Source organism: Coptis chinensis, chromosome 9 (genome assembly GCF_015680905.1).
Source record: "Coptis chinensis isolate HL-2020 chromosome 9, ASM1568090v1, whole genome shotgun sequence".
In the NCBI taxonomy this organism is placed as follows: Eukaryota; Viridiplantae; Streptophyta; class Magnoliopsida; order Ranunculales; family Ranunculaceae; genus Coptis; species Coptis chinensis.
The window spans coordinates 74,782,799-74,797,800 of record NC_141464.1 but is presented as its reverse complement, the minus strand read 5'-3'; the positions used below and the strand labels follow the sequence as shown (position 1 = coordinate 74,797,800).

Here is a 15,002-nt window from a genome sequence, read left to right as displayed (position 1 = left end):
TACAAAGACATCCATAACAAACATTAATTCCGAGTCTTAGTTTCAGTTGCTCGAATGGCTTCAGTCGGGAAATCAATCCATGTTTTCAATATAGTCCTAGTCATTTTAAGTCTATGGGCTTGTCAAGCTGCTTCTCGAACTCTCAATGAGGCTTCTATGTTGGAGAGATATGAACACTGGATGGTTCAGTATGGTCGTGTATACAATGACGCAACGGAGAAGGACAGACGTTTTGAAATATTCAAAGAAAATGTCGAACGTATTGAGTCCTTGAACAGGGCTGGGAACAGAACCTACATATTAAGTGTTAACGGGTTTGCAGACCAAACCAATGAAGAATTTAAGGCAGCTCGAAATGGATTCAGAGGACTTTGCTCACCAGCAAAACCTTCCCAGGCCACTCCTTTCAGATATGAAAATGTCACTGCAGTTCCCTCTAGTATGGACTGGAGGAAGAAAGGCGCAGTAACCCCAGTCAAGGACCAAGGCCAATGTGGTAATTATAGTACAAAGAGATCATGACTAATTTTTCATACTGAAGAAGAAACAACTAAGCCTTTTCCTTTCTACTTGTTGCTACTAGTAACCTTGCAGGGAAGTGATCTTCACTAACTTCATATAATAATGTGAAATTTCAGGATCTTGTTGGGCATTCTCAGCTGTGGCAGCTATGGAAGGGGCTACTCAGCTAAAAACAGGGAAGTTGATCTCCTTATCTGAACAGGAATTGGTAGACTGCGACACTAAAGGCGTGGACCAAGGGTGTGAGGGTGGTGAAATGGATGATGCATTTCTATTTGTCCAACGCAACAAAGGCATTGCCTCAGAAACTACCTATCCTTACACTGCGGCAGACAATACTTGCAATACTAAGGAGGAAGCCTCTCATGCAGCTGAAATCAGCGGTCACGAAGATGTCCCAAGAAACAGTGAGGTGGCCTTACTGCAGGCCGTGGCCAACCAACCAATAGCTGTAGCGATTGATGCAGGAGGCTCTGATTTCCAATTTTATTCAAGTGGTGTATTCACTGGTCAGTGCGGTACAGATCTAGACCACGGTGTGACTGCAGTTGGGTATGGAGTGAGCGACGATGGGACTAAGTATTGGCTTGTGAAGAACTCATGGGGCAGTGCATGGGGTGAGAATGGATACATAAGAATGCAAAGGGATGTCAGTGCCAAGGGAGGTATTTGCGGTATCGCCATGGATGCTTCTTACCCTATTGCTTGAGGAGGCAAAGAAAGTTCTATTCCTGGTCTGCTCTAATTTCTATATGAATATATACTAAGCTCCCTTTTAGCTGTATATATGGCTTGTCATGAAAGGATGAATGTACTTGTAAATAAAAGCCTTTGGGTATAAGTTTCAAGTGAAATGGGAACTTCTTTAATTTAGTTTTACTGACATTTTGTCATTCCAAGCAGGAATGATTGTGATTCCTTGTTTTAAACTTAAATTATTGTTAAAAAAAATAAAGAAAAGAAACACCAATCAACAACTCATCCCTATTCAAGTTCAAAACCATCCCTTGTTCTAGCCCAAAATTACATCCAATATTTTACATGTAAACAAGCACAGCTTTCGTAATCCTGAATGCTGAAATTAGTAAACACCAAAAACAGAGTCATAAACAAGATACAGATCATTATAGCACACAGTTCTCTCTTTCACGGCATCATTCAGAGATTGTATAACACGAAACATTAGAAAAAAAAATTAACAAAAAGATCATACAGCTTCGCAAGATGCCAATCAATATGAAGTGGAACAATCACATCCTATGTGAACAACTGCATGTTAATAATCATAACTATATCAATTCCACCATACATCAACATGCTCTCTTATCATCTGATGTCCTTTTTGTCCAAAATTATCTATACAAGTTGCTAAAAGACAAACTAAATTATATGATACACATACCTGTAGCGACCCAATTTATGAGGGCCGATGGTCCGGTGGGTAATGGATTCAGGAAGAGGACTGGGTGTGGGACGACGGGCTTGTTATTTAAGACCGGGGACATGGGAGTCAAGTATGGAGGCCGAGAACCGAGGACCGACAGCGGAGAGCCGCGGCGCGGAAGGCTAGCTGACATGGAATTGAACCATCTGGACACGTGCCCAGCAGGAGCAAGGGTGAAACCCTAACGTCGTACGGGAACTTACCACGTGGCAATCCATAGACCGAGAGATGAATGGACAGATAGAGGGCTCAAGGGAGAGGAGGGGAATTATAAATAGAATAGGAAAGGAGGAGAAAAGATAGGTCACAACATTTGGCGCCATCTGTGGGGATAAGAAAGAAAGAGAGAGGGAAAAATAGTGAGATGGCAACAAAAAAAAGAGTGGGGCGACCAAAAAGACGATAGCCCGAGATGGATGTGGAGTCAATAAGGAACGGCGGGAGGAGCAGGATAGGGAAGAGACAGTAATGTCTGGAGCAGAGGAAACAAGGTTGTTGCATGAGGAAATATCGAGGTTGAGGGAGGAAAATGAGGGGTTAAGGAGGGGGAGAGAAACAATAGAGAAGTCGGAAAGGGAGGTGTCTAGAGCAGGGAAAGAGGAGGAAGGGGGAACTGATGCGGAAGAACAAACGGTGGTGGGGCTCACTAAGGAACAAATCGAAAAATGATAGTCGGTGATCGATCCAAGGCTAGCCCGGGCGGACCAAAGGCGTGGAGGTAATGGCGAAGTCGGTGGTGGCGGGTTGAATAGCGAACCCCAATCGTAGATTTGATATGGAAGTCGGAGGTGCCGAAGAGGTTCAACCAGCCAAGGTTTGAGAGGTATGATGGAATAGGGGACCCAGCTGACCACATTCATCATTTCCGGCAGCAGATCCCGTTGTGGCAGGAGCCGCGATATGACGGACTAAGATGTATGATGTTCCCGGCAAGCTTAAAAGGGGGAGCATCCGATTGGTATTACAGGCTACCTTCTAAGAGTATTAATAACTTTCAGGAGTTGGAGCAGGCGTTCATTGATCACTTCATACACCAGAAGAAGCGTGTGGTGGACATCGCGGCCTTGTTCAACGTAAGGCAGAGGTCTGCGGAATCGGTGAGAGATTTCTTGTGTAGATTCAAGGCGGAGACTTTGAAAGTGGAGAATCTAGATGAAAGGATGGCGGTGATAGCTTTTGAGAGAGGGTTACACCCGGGAACAAGGGTACATGAGTCGGTAGCAAAGAATGAGATAGCAACATTACAGGACCTGTACCCGAGGGTGGAGAAGTACATCAGGTATGAGGACACCATGCAGAAGGAGGTGAGAAGGCCAGGAAAGGCGGTGTTATCGTTGGACAAAGCTGAGGGGCGTCGGCGATATGAGCCCTCTGACAAAGGGAGCAGCGGATATCGAAGGTATTCGTCGCGACCCGAGAGGAGCCGAGAAGAGGCTAAGAGGGAGAGTCGAGACAAAAAGCCCTATCGCGAGGAAGAGCAAGTGCCACTGAATAAATCATTGAGTGAAATACTACCGTTGATTCAGAATTTGCAGGGGTATGAGGGTCCACAAACCAAGCCAGTGGAGGTACAAGGCAGACCCTACTGTGCCTATCATCAAATACACAATCATGAGACAAACGGCTGCTATGCGTTAAGATGGTTAATTCAGAGGATGATAGGAAAGGGATTGTTGAAGGAGTTTATAGCGGAAGAGGAAAAAGGGGAGCAGGCGCCTACCCAGGGGAGGATACTGGGAACGATCAACGTGATCTTCAGTGGAGAGATATTGAGCCACAATGCACACCGCGACAGAATAAGGCGAGCGGCAAGTGTACAGCGGGTACATGAGACAGCAGGGTAGTCGCGGGCGGATTACTGGACCGCGAAAGGAAGGAAGAGTATAACGTTCACCGACGCGGACCTCCGAGCCATTAACTCCCCGCATGAGGACGCGTTGGTGATCACGGTGACTATGGGAAATTACATAGTAAAGAGGGTGTTGGTGGACTGCGATAGTGCTGTGGATTTACTGTTTAGAGGGGCAATGGAAGAAATGAAGATAGAAAGGAAGCAGTTGAGACCCTCACCAACAAATTTGTATGGGTTCAACGGAAGCATGACGAACCCTTGGGGGAGCTCTTGCTCCCAGTGACCGCGGGACCCGTTACAGTGTTTTCAAGATTTAAGGTGGTGGATGCCGACTCACAGTACAACGCCATCCTGGGGAGGAGGTGGATTCACGAGATGAAAGCAGTTCCCTCCACCTACTACCAAGTGATTCGGTTCCCTACCCCTACCGGGATATACGAGGTCCGCGGGGATCAGGTGTCGGCAAAAAACAGCCACCAGAGTACAGTGAAGAGATTGATCCGCGGGTCAGAGGAAGAGACCTCGCGTTCCAGGAAGAGGCAGGCATAGCAATTACAGGGCCCCGTCGGGAAGGGGTCGGCGGAGTTAACAGAAGGACCGAAGACCTTGGATGAGATAGAGGTAGTGAATTTGGGGGAGGACGGTGAAGAGAAGTTCACATCAGTGGGGTCCAGCCTATCTAAGGAATGGAAGAGCAAATTAATACGGTTCTTGTCTGCCAACCAAGATGTGTTTGCATGGATGATCGAGGAAGTCACCGGATTAGACCCAGAATTCGCATGTCATAGGTTACATATGAGGGAGGACGCGAAGCCAGTAAGACAGAAGATGCGAGGAATTAGACCGAGGTACGCCGAAGGAATTCGCGAGGAGGTCGCGAGGTTGAAAGGGGGAGGTATAATACGAGAGGTGTCGTTTACCGACTGGTTGTCAAATGTGGTAGCGGTACCTAAGAAGAATGGCAAGGTGCGGATGTGCGTCGACTTCACTGACGTGAATTCAGAATGCCCCAAAGACAGCTACCCCATGCCGAGAGTAGACGAGCTAGTGGATAGAACTGCAGGGTTTAAAGTGTTTTCTTTCATGGACGCGTCAATGGGATATAACCAGGTGGCCATGTATGGGCCAGATCAGGAAAAAGACAGCCTTCGTAGTGGAAGGTGGGACGTATTGTTACACAAGAATGCCGTTTGGATTGAAGAACGCTAGGGCCACTTTTCAGCGGCTAGGGGAGAAAATGTTCGAAAGCAAGATCCGAAAGGGGATTGAGATTTACATAGACGACATGGTGGAGAAGAGCATGTCGGAGGAAGAGCATCTAGAGGGTTTGAAAGAGACGTTTAAAATACTGCGGTTGTACAATTTAAAGCTTAATCCAGAGAAATGTACGTTCGGCGTCACTACAGGGAAGTTCCTGGGATACATAGTTACTCACCGGGGAATAGAAGCCAACCCCGAGCAGATAAGAGCCCTAGCGGAGATGTCGTCGCCTCAGGATGTCAAGGAGGTGCAAAGACTTGCAGGAAGGGTCGCGGCTTTGAATAGGTTCATCTCAAAGTCATCAGATAAGTGTAGGCCGTTGTATCGGTTGCTGAGAAACACTCGGGATTTCGAATGGACCACGGAGTGCGAGGAGGCGTTCCAAGAGTTGAAGAGTTATTTAGGTAAGGCTCCTATGCTGTCGCGACCGGAACAGGGAGAGAAGTTGTACTTATATTTGGGGGTCACGGAATATGCCATTAGCTCGGTACTAGTCAGAATTGAGGGTAAATTAGAAAAGCCGGTGTACTTCCAAAGTAAAACACTGCTGGAAGCCGAGACCCGATATAGTAGAATAGAGAAATATGCCTTGGCATTGGTGTTCTCGGCCCTGAAGTTGAAACCTTACTTTGAGGCGCACTCTGTAGTGGTGGTGACAAATCTGCCTCTAAAGCAAGCATTGAAAGCTGAGAAGTCGGGGAGGATGCTGAAATGGGCAGTAATGTTGAGTTCTTACGAGATACAGTATCAGATTAGAACAGCGGAAAAGGCGCAGGCGGTGGCAGAATTCTTAGCAGAGTTTCCAGCGGAGGACCCCACCTGGGGGGAAGAGATGGTCATGGAGCCGGAAAGGGTCATGGAACAGGACTGGTTGGACCCCTGGGATCGGAGGAATGGATGGAGAGTCTTCGCTGATGGGTCAGCCATAGACACTTGTAGTGGGATAGGAGCAGTGTTGGTCACGCCAGAAAACAACAGAATAGAATTAACCATGAGGTTAGGGTTCACGGCATCAAATAACGAAGCAGAGTATGAGGCACTAATAGCGGGCATGAGAATGGCAGAGGATGTGGGGGTGAAAGAATTGACAGTGTATTCCGACTCAAATTTGGTAGTGTGTCAAGCAAATGGGGGTTTGTAAATGGTGCCCCACGATGGTAAAATATTTGAAAGTGCTGCAAAAAGAGGGCCACGGTTTCGCGAAGGTTAAAGTTCATACACTTGGGCAGCGGTGAGAACGGACATCTGCCGCGCCTAAAGCATAATGTGGCGGCCGCAAATCCCCTAATCTGAAGAGAGAGTGATAAAGGTAAAGCGATTGGAGAAACCTAGTATAGATGAGGGGGAGGAAAGAATGGCGGAGATATGTCGTGCGAGGGAGGAAGAAGAAGGGTTGGATTAAACCCATCAATAGTTTTTTGTCGGGGAACGTGGTGAAAGATAAAGGGGAGAAAAGGAGACTGGAGCAGACGTCTCGGAGATACGTGCTCATAGAAGGGGAGCTATATCGAAGGAATTTCGGTGGGCCTTTGTTAAAGTGTCTCGGGCCGAAGTTAGCCCTAGAAGTGCTGGCGGAGTTGCATGAGGGAGATTGCGGAAGTCACTTTAAAGGCGTAACAACAAAAGCACGATTGATATCACAGAGCTACTTTTGGCCACACATGAAAAGGGATGTCGTGGACTACGCTAAACGATGTGAGAAGTGCCAGAAGTTTGCTCAGATGATCTTTGCACTAGCGGAACCATTACATAGTGTGTCAAGTCCGTGGCCTTTCGCGATGTGGGCAATGGATATAGTGGGTCCGCTGCCCATGGCTACCGGCAAGAGGAGATTCATGTTGGCGGCCACAGATTATTTCACCAAATGGATCAAGGCAGTGGCCCTGCAACAGGTCAAGGAAACTCATGTGATCAAGTTCTTGTGGGAGAATATCATCTGTAGATTTGGGTTGCCATATATTATCATAGCGGACAATGGAACCCAGTTCACCGGGTCCAAGGTGAAGGCGTTCTTGCAAGCATACAAGGTGAAGCAGGGGTTCTCGGCCCCATACAATCCATAAGGAAATGGGCAGGCAGAGTCTTCCAACAAGGCCATTATGAACAATCTCAAAAGGAAGCTAGAGGATAAGAAAGGAGTGTGGGCAGATGAACTGAGTCATGTTCTTTGGGCATACAGGACCACGCCTCGAACGTCAACCAGGGAAACTCCCTTCTCTTTAGCTTACGGGGTCGAGGCCGTGATTCCCACGGAAATGGTAGCAGCCACGACGAGGACAAGAGCGGTGGAGACAGGGCTGAACGAGGGCATATTGACAGCGGATATGACTTTAGCAGAAGAGAGAAGAGATGCGGCGCGAATCAGACTAGAGGAATATCACCGCAGCCTTCAGAGACGTTATAACAAGAGAGTCAAGCCGCAGTTCAGTTCAGAGGGGATGTCGATTACGATGGAGTGACGAGAGAGTACCAAGAGAGAGAATGACGGAAAGCTCGGGCCGAACTGGGAGGGGCCCTATACGGTGGTCGACGTAGGAGGAGCTGGTACTTACAAGCTAAGAACAGCGGAAGGAAAAATGCTAGAAAAACTATGGAATGTGAGAATGTTAAAAAAGTTTTATGTTTGAATGTAACGAAAGTCCAGAATGATACACTGGAGCTGTTTGTAAATATATAATACAATGGCACTTTTGAGGAGTAAATTTTGCCATCCTGCATAAACGGTAACAGTCAGGCTAAACACGGTTGAGGGTAAGAGACGCCTGAGGACGAGAGGTCCACCTCAAGTTAGAGCCGCGGATCTAAGAGAGCCTTCCGCGGAAGAAAGGCATACGCTGCACCGGGGGCAAAGAGAGAAGCCCAGCGGTAGGCGAAGCCACTCCAAAAAGAGGCCGCGGTGGGGAGGAGCCTTCCGCGGTCGAAGTGTTTAAATCGGGTCCATGGCAGGTTGAGCTGCCCCGATGGAACTCGAAGTCGACGAGTGACTCCGAAGGGAAAAGAGACATTCCCGAGCGAGAGGCGTGGATCACACGTGGGGGCAAGAGGAGAGAAGGCCCCAAAGGTAGAAATGACGAAATGAGAAAGAATAGAGGCGAGGAAAGGACGAACAAAGAAAGATGTCGACAAAACAAAGAATTAAAACTAAGAGATCATACATATAATCGGGAAGAGTGAAACAGTTCTTAATCAAACCAACACACAAGTAAAAAGGGAAAGAAAAAATAAGATCAACGGCACACTTAGTTGGAAAAGTCAATTACAAAATAGCTAGTACAATAATAGACAACCAACGTGGGGCTAGTCTAAAGTTTGCAACAGATCTTCGACAAGAGGAACATGGTCGAGCAGCTCTTCGAAGTCGAGGCCCGGCCGAGGGAGGCCTCACAAACGTAATCTTCGCAAATAATCGAGGGGGGCAACGTCAACTGACCCAGAAACAGGCTGCTCTGCGGCAATGGGGACCGTGACTGCTGGATCTTCCGACATGGGAGAGGGAGGCTTTTCGGGGAGGAGTCGGCCTTCTTTGAGTAAACGCGCATGTTCCTCAGCAAGCTTCTTGGCCACACGTTTGTCAGCTTGAGCTTTGAAGCTTATCCGCAGCTGCACTATGTCCTGAGTGTGTTGCAGAAGGAGAGCGGCCATATTCTCCTTATGTTGGAGGACAAGGGCTTCCCGTTGTTTGCTTAAACGGTCGTTCACTCCGTCCATAAAGGCCTGGTGGGAAGCTTCAACGGTCCTCAATTCATCTTCAGCTCAAAGTTTGGCCATATCCGCGGCCGACAGATCATCTTGGAGGCGTGCACAGGTGGCCCTTAGTCCATTGGGGCCGCCGACCTCCTTCTCTAAGGATTCCACAGAATTCAGGGAAGAGAAAAGGCCGCGGATCATATAGGCCATGTCCAAGCTCACCTAGCAAGGGAAGAGCAGTCATAATAAGGAGCAAAGCGGAAAGTGAAAGGTGGGCAAGAGAGACATACCTTCTCCCAGCCGGCATACAGAGAGGTGCGATGATGTTCGAAGGTCCCAGAATCGGCATAAGGCAAGTCGCGGGGAAGATGGGAGCCGTAGAACATGGCCGAGGCCACGGTAGGGTTTTCTAGAGCAGAATCCTCTACATTGACCGAAATGCCGCAAGACCTTGAAGTGGGGGCGGAAAGTTTCCAGAGCCGCAGACCCAGGGAGAGAGCGAGCGGTTTGTTTGCCAGGACGCTGTAGATGTGGAGAGGGCGGAGGAGCCGCAGAAAGGCTTGCGGTAGGAGACGACCTGCTGCAAGCTTGGGGGGGGCTCTTCGAGACGAGATCCGCGGACATGTGGGGACAAATTGAGGCCGGGACAAATACGGAGTTGGGGACTTCGGTCACTTCATCGTCCGAGTCGCCGGCTTAACATCTTAATCTTGGAGATGTCCATGGGGAGGCGATGAGTCGGCCGGAGGGGAAGTTGAGGAATATATTGATCGTCCCCACCGCAAGGGAGCGGAAGGAAGGAGATGTATATTGGCGGGGCGGAGAAGGAAGGTGGGCAGTGGACCTTCTGACTATCTCCTCTAGAGCCCAAGCCCGGGCCTGAGACTTGGTGGTTTTACGAGTGAAGCCGCGGCGGCGAGGTTTACTTTGGGAAGGATGGGAGGCGGATAGTGAGGGCGGTGAAGGACGAGGCTTTCGTTCTTTGGGGACGGTGGAAGATAAAATGGAGCTGAATATTTACCCAAGGTGTGCAGAGAGGGGTCAGTCAATAAGGGGGTTCCGTGGGAGGGATCTATGCCGAGGACTTCAGCTTGAGAAGAGCCCAGATTGCGGATTTGTTCAAAGATTGCGGACTTCAAGCCGACGTAAAATCGGGATTTGGAGTCAGACTTCCAACCTGCACAAGAGAGAAATAAAGATAAGGAGTGAGTCCGCAACATAGTCAATATAAGAAAGAGAGGCAGTAAAGCGAACTCACCGCGAGGCAGGAAGGTGAGATGGTTGAGAGTCACTTCAGATGGAACATCCGCGGACAAGAAATTACCAAAGACATACAGGGGGTAGTGATGCCAAGTTTTGTCCGAGGTGGTGAGTTTGAGAATGAAGGACTGTTTACCGAGACGGACGCAGAAAGAGTGGTATCCAACGCTCACATCTTTGGTACTCTTGCGTATGTAATAGTGAGAAATTATGTCGCGGAGGACTATTCGGGGCTCATGGTGGAGGTTGTAATAGTTCGCGGCATACATGATACGCCAAAAATTGCCTATACCCTGGCAGGCTGGAATGTTGAAGTGGTTACATACTTCGACATCTAGTCGAGACAGCGGTAGTCGCAAGCCAGAGACAATTTGGCCAACTGTGACCACGAGGCACCCAGGTTTGGGGGGGACCAGATGAGGGAAGTGAGTCACGTCGGGCACGTGCTCGAGGAGGATGTCGTCTGGGATGCCATAGCCAACCCTAATCGCTTCCATTAGGTTAGGTCGGGCGTGGGGGAGGTGGAAGTTTGAAAGGCCGCCCAGTGGTGGAGGGGGCCGCGGTGGGATCAAGCGGAGGAGAAGACTCCTCCGCATATGACCGCGAGGAAGTCGGACCGTCGGATTGGGAATCCGACATGGGAGAGAGCTAAGGAATATGAACGGTTCACGAAAAGAAATGCAAAAGTTAAAGAGAAAAGATTACCAACCTGGTGCACCAATCCAGCAGCAGAGACAAACGCTTGAGCAGGCGAAGTGTATAGAGTGGAGGAGTGGGAGGAAAACTAGAAAGGGGAAGGGGTCGAATGTAAAATGGGCGCAGAGTAGTGGGGAAGAAAAAGGGGAGAGTTCAAAAATAGCGTCTGGTAAGGAAGATGAAGAAAGGTGAGAAAGAAATGAGAAGGAAAGAAGAAGTGAGTGGAAGTTGAAGCGTGAAGGGGGTAAAAGGGGAAAGGAATAGGATCGAAAACCAAGGAGCCGTCAGTTGAACCAGAGGAAAGGTGACACGTGGAGGAGCAGGAAACGAGGCGACCCGAACCAAGCACGCGGGGGACACGTGCGCCATTGATAGAAAGGCGTGCAACAGAAGCCAAGGAAAAAGGCAGGTAATTTGAGTTCTCGAGCCCACAAACATTCAGGAGGTTCGCGGACTCGAGAGGGGGCATTGTAGCGACCCAATTTATGAGGGCCGAGGGTCCGGCGGGTAATGGATCTAGGAAGAGGACTGGGTGTGGGACGACGGGCATGTTATTTAAGACCGGGGACATGGGAGTCAAGTATGGAGGCCAAGAACCGAGGACCGACAGCGGAGAGCCGCGGCGCGGAAGGCTAGCTGACATGGAATTGAACCATCTCGACACGTGCCCAGCAAGAGCAAGGGCGAAACCCTAACGTCGTACGGGAACTTACCACGTGGCAATCCATAGACCGAGAGATGAATGGACAGATGGAGGGCTCAAGGGAGAGGAGGGGAATTATAAATAGAATAGGAGAGGAGGAGAAGAGATAGGTCACAACAATACCTAAAGACAAACTAAATTATATGCTACGAATACCTAAGACTCCATGATTAGTTGTTGATGCTTCCCAATTTGGTCTCATCTTGTCCAGCTATCAAGCAATACGAATAGCACTACTCATATATGGCATTTGTCTATTCGGTTCTTATGTAGCTGAAAAGCTGGATTCACCCATGAACCACAATTGCATTGCACACACCTGCCCGCCAAAAGGAACCTAGCCTTGCCTTGCAACCCAAGCAATCAAGCTTCTCTTCCACCTGTACCTTCTTCCACCGCAGCCACGAACAACAAAGGTTAACAATTTACAAATTAAGTTAACAAGTATAAAAATATAAATAGGCCGGGTTAAAATATAACCTACTTGCATCCACTTCATGGGCTCAACAAATATAGAGGAGCACTCGGCGGTTCCTTCTCCGTGTCCCACGAATCACTTCTCTTCTTCCATTTAAAACATCTCTCCCCTCCCCCGCTTGTGGTCAACCACATTCTCCTGAGATGCAACGATTCTCCGGCACTTCTTACAACGGTATATTAATTGCGTTTGCAAGTCTGTTCCAACATCAGACTTTTTTTCTTCTTCCATTATGGTATTAGTATCAGATATATCCTTATATCCTGTCACAAATTAATAACAAATAAAAACCAATGTAACTAATGCATACAGTAGTCAAAGCATATTACAAAATATCAGGATATAGGTATTTATGGATATTCAATTTCTAGATATGTATCGTGGATATATCCCCCTCTTTGGAGATATTTGATATTATTCCACATGCAAATATCGTGGATATATTCAAAATATCGACAAATATCGTGGATATTGTGGATATTTCTTGATATATCATGATACATTATTTATATTTATTTGAAATATAATGGTAAATATTAAATAAAATTGTTATATACATAAAATATCACCAAATATCGCAAAATATCATCAAATATCACAAATATCACAAATATCATTGAAATATCACCGATATTTGCAGTCGTATATATATCTGTACATATCGTGATATTTATATATTTTTTTTCAAATCTGGATAGATATCCTCAAATATCACGATATATCGGGATATTTTGTACTATAAGTCAAAGTACACTCACTACATTGCAGCAGTAGAATATAACACACAAACATCAAATAATCTAAGTTTTGTCCCAATATCTTCATACTTCTTACAACTAGGGCCGATTCTACCCTATAGCAAAATAAGCTTCCGCTTAGGGCCCACAGTCCAAAGGGCCCAATATATCCTATCCCACCTACAGTTCTAAGTCTATTATTGTTTTATTGTGAAAAAAAAAAACTCACTATTTGTTTTTCATTTATTTTAATCTATTAGATAAACGGTTTTACATTGGAAAATTGTAAAGTAAAAAAGTCGCATTAAACTCCTTCGTTTCCTAGCATTTTCGCCTTCTCCAATAAATAAACAGACACGCCTCCATAACTAATTAAACTTCTTCAACACCCTATGACAATTTATCAAATTGAAGCCAACACTTCAATATTATTTATATCATTCTTTTGCCTTATTTGGTTTTTTCTATATGGTTTAATTTAGTGTAGAATCTCTTTCTCTCTCTTGTGTAATTCTTTGTTAAATAAATCTATTGAAATTTCAAATTTGTGACATTATTGTTTGGCCATGATCTGCTACGATGTTATAGGTGTAGGATATTTTTTTATTCTTCCACTCTTCCTTATGTGTTTATGGTGTTTTGTCTTAGATCTCTCTGTATGTGAGGATCTCCCTCACAACACTCATATGTTTCTACTTCACTTTGTATTTCTATATTTTTTATCAATAAAATTCAATTAAAAAAAAAAGTTTGTGGAGACTATTCAAGAAAGAATAAAGAAAATGTTATGATCAATTTTGACAATAATTGTTATCTTCTAAAATTTTTGTTATAAAAAAAAATGTTTGTAGGGGAGACTATTCAAGAAAAAAAAAATGTTAGGATCAATTTTTACAATAATTGTTATATTCTAAATTTTTTGTTATAAAAAAAAATGTTTGTGGGGGAGACTATTCAAGAAAGAAAAAAGAAAATGTTAGGATCAATTTTTACAATAATTGTTATCTTCTAAATTTTTTGTTATAAAAAGAAAATGTTTGTGGGGGAGACTATTGAAGAAAGAAAAAAGAAAATGTTTGGATCAATTTTTACAATAATTGTTATCTTCTAAATTTTTTGTTAAATAAACTAAGCGTTTGCATTCATATGAAATAACGTAAACAAATCATATCGATCTATAAGATGTAACAATTTTATTGGGACTTTGCTTAGGGCCCCCGATTGCCTTGAGCCGCCCCTGCTTACAACCTATGAAAAAAACACTAAAACCCCCATCTCATAACACTCAAAAATATAGATACCCGGCCAACACCTTCACTTCCCACAACATGTTGCAATAAGTCTAGCTATTTTTTCCCCCATAAAACCTCATATTGAGAAACTGGCAAACATTGTAACAGAAACAAGACAGTGTAATAACATTCACATTCAAAATAACAATAATATTAAAGATGTGGTGCATAAGATCATAAAAAGAAAAAAAAAAGGGTCGTACCTGTTAGACGTAATGAGAGAACACAGGTAGCGTTTTGAGGCGTTTCTTCTCCATAAAAACAAGTTCCCACATCATTTTGTAGTAGAAATAGAACTTCTTTAAAGAAAATGTGGGCCTGGGCTGGTAATGCGGCCCATAGCCTGTCGATCGGCCTGGTCCAGTCTTCCCTCACTAAATAAACTCTTTCTCACCAAAAACCTTTTTTTTTTTCATTTTTTTTTTATTGTTTTTGTTTTTTTATTAATCCTCTCAATCTGTTAAATTCTTTTTTGTAGGTGAATAATGTTATTATTCTTTATAATATATATGCAATTTCACATTGGAATATTGGATGCATCATTTGGGAACACCAATCTTTCTTTATTTTTTATTTTTTTTTGTTATAAAGTTAATAGTTCCACTAGCTAGGATTACCTCTTCACATTATTTTTAAATTTCAATTTATAATTGATAATTGCATTTTTTTATTTCAGTTTTAAAATGTTATATAATTTGTGTAGTTATTATCCCATATTTCATATAGTAGTATAGTGAAATGGAGGTTTATCTCATTGTGATTGCTTCTATTCTTGTTTTTGTTTGAGCATATTATTTCTTGCATTTTATTATTTTATTCATGTTTTATCTACCAATATGAAGCAAAAGTATATAAGAATACAAATTAGTCCAAAACCAAACACAAATTTAAGATTACCAGTTTTTCACAAAAAGACTAAACAACCTATTCATTTTAGAGATAGTGAGAGAAAATGAATGAAAATGAAAGATGGTGGGTGCACAAAGAGAAACATTTATAATAACATGTACGTAGAAGCGGTTTGTCTCTCTGTACTTTTTTTTGTTGTGAGAAGAATTAGGGTGTCTTAAT

At 44.8% G+C, this 15,002-nt stretch overlaps 3 protein-coding genes and 1 pseudogene across 4 annotated transcripts; 3 read left to right on the top strand and 1 right to left on the bottom strand.

The window, feature by feature from the left end:
- LOC147478033 (senescence-specific cysteine protease SAG39-like) lies at window positions 1-1,401 on the top strand. Its single transcript, XM_086583614.1, has 2 exons — window positions 1-496; window positions 639-1,401. Exons 1-2 carry the CDS (start codon window positions 55-57, stop codon window positions 1,229-1,231), a joined length of 1,035 nt encoding a protein of 344 aa, XP_086439740.1. The 5' UTR covers window positions 1-54; the 3' UTR covers window positions 1,232-1,401.
- On the bottom strand, window positions 815-14,275 carry LOC147478030 (putative inactive dual specificity protein phosphatase-like At4g18593 pseudogene; annotated as a pseudogene). Its single transcript, XR_015209850.1, has 4 exons — window positions 14,135-14,275; window positions 12,003-12,165; window positions 11,548-11,743; window positions 815-1,924 (listed from the first exon to the last, which is right to left on the bottom strand). The product of XR_015209850.1 is annotated as a putative inactive dual specificity protein phosphatase-like At4g18593 pseudogene (transcript).
- Window positions 2,435-3,810, top strand: LOC147478032 (uncharacterized). The gene is made up of 2 exons (XM_086586148.1): window positions 2,435-2,599; window positions 2,965-3,810. Exons 1-2 carry the CDS (start codon window positions 2,435-2,437, stop codon window positions 3,808-3,810), a joined length of 1,011 nt encoding a protein of 336 aa, XP_086442274.1.
- LOC147478031 (uncharacterized) lies at window positions 7,178-7,537 on the top strand. Its single transcript, XM_086586147.1, has one exon. The coding sequence runs from the start codon at window positions 7,178-7,180 to the stop codon at window positions 7,535-7,537; it is 360 nt and encodes a 119-aa protein (XP_086442273.1).
- Window positions 14,276-15,002: the final 727 nt, after the last annotated feature.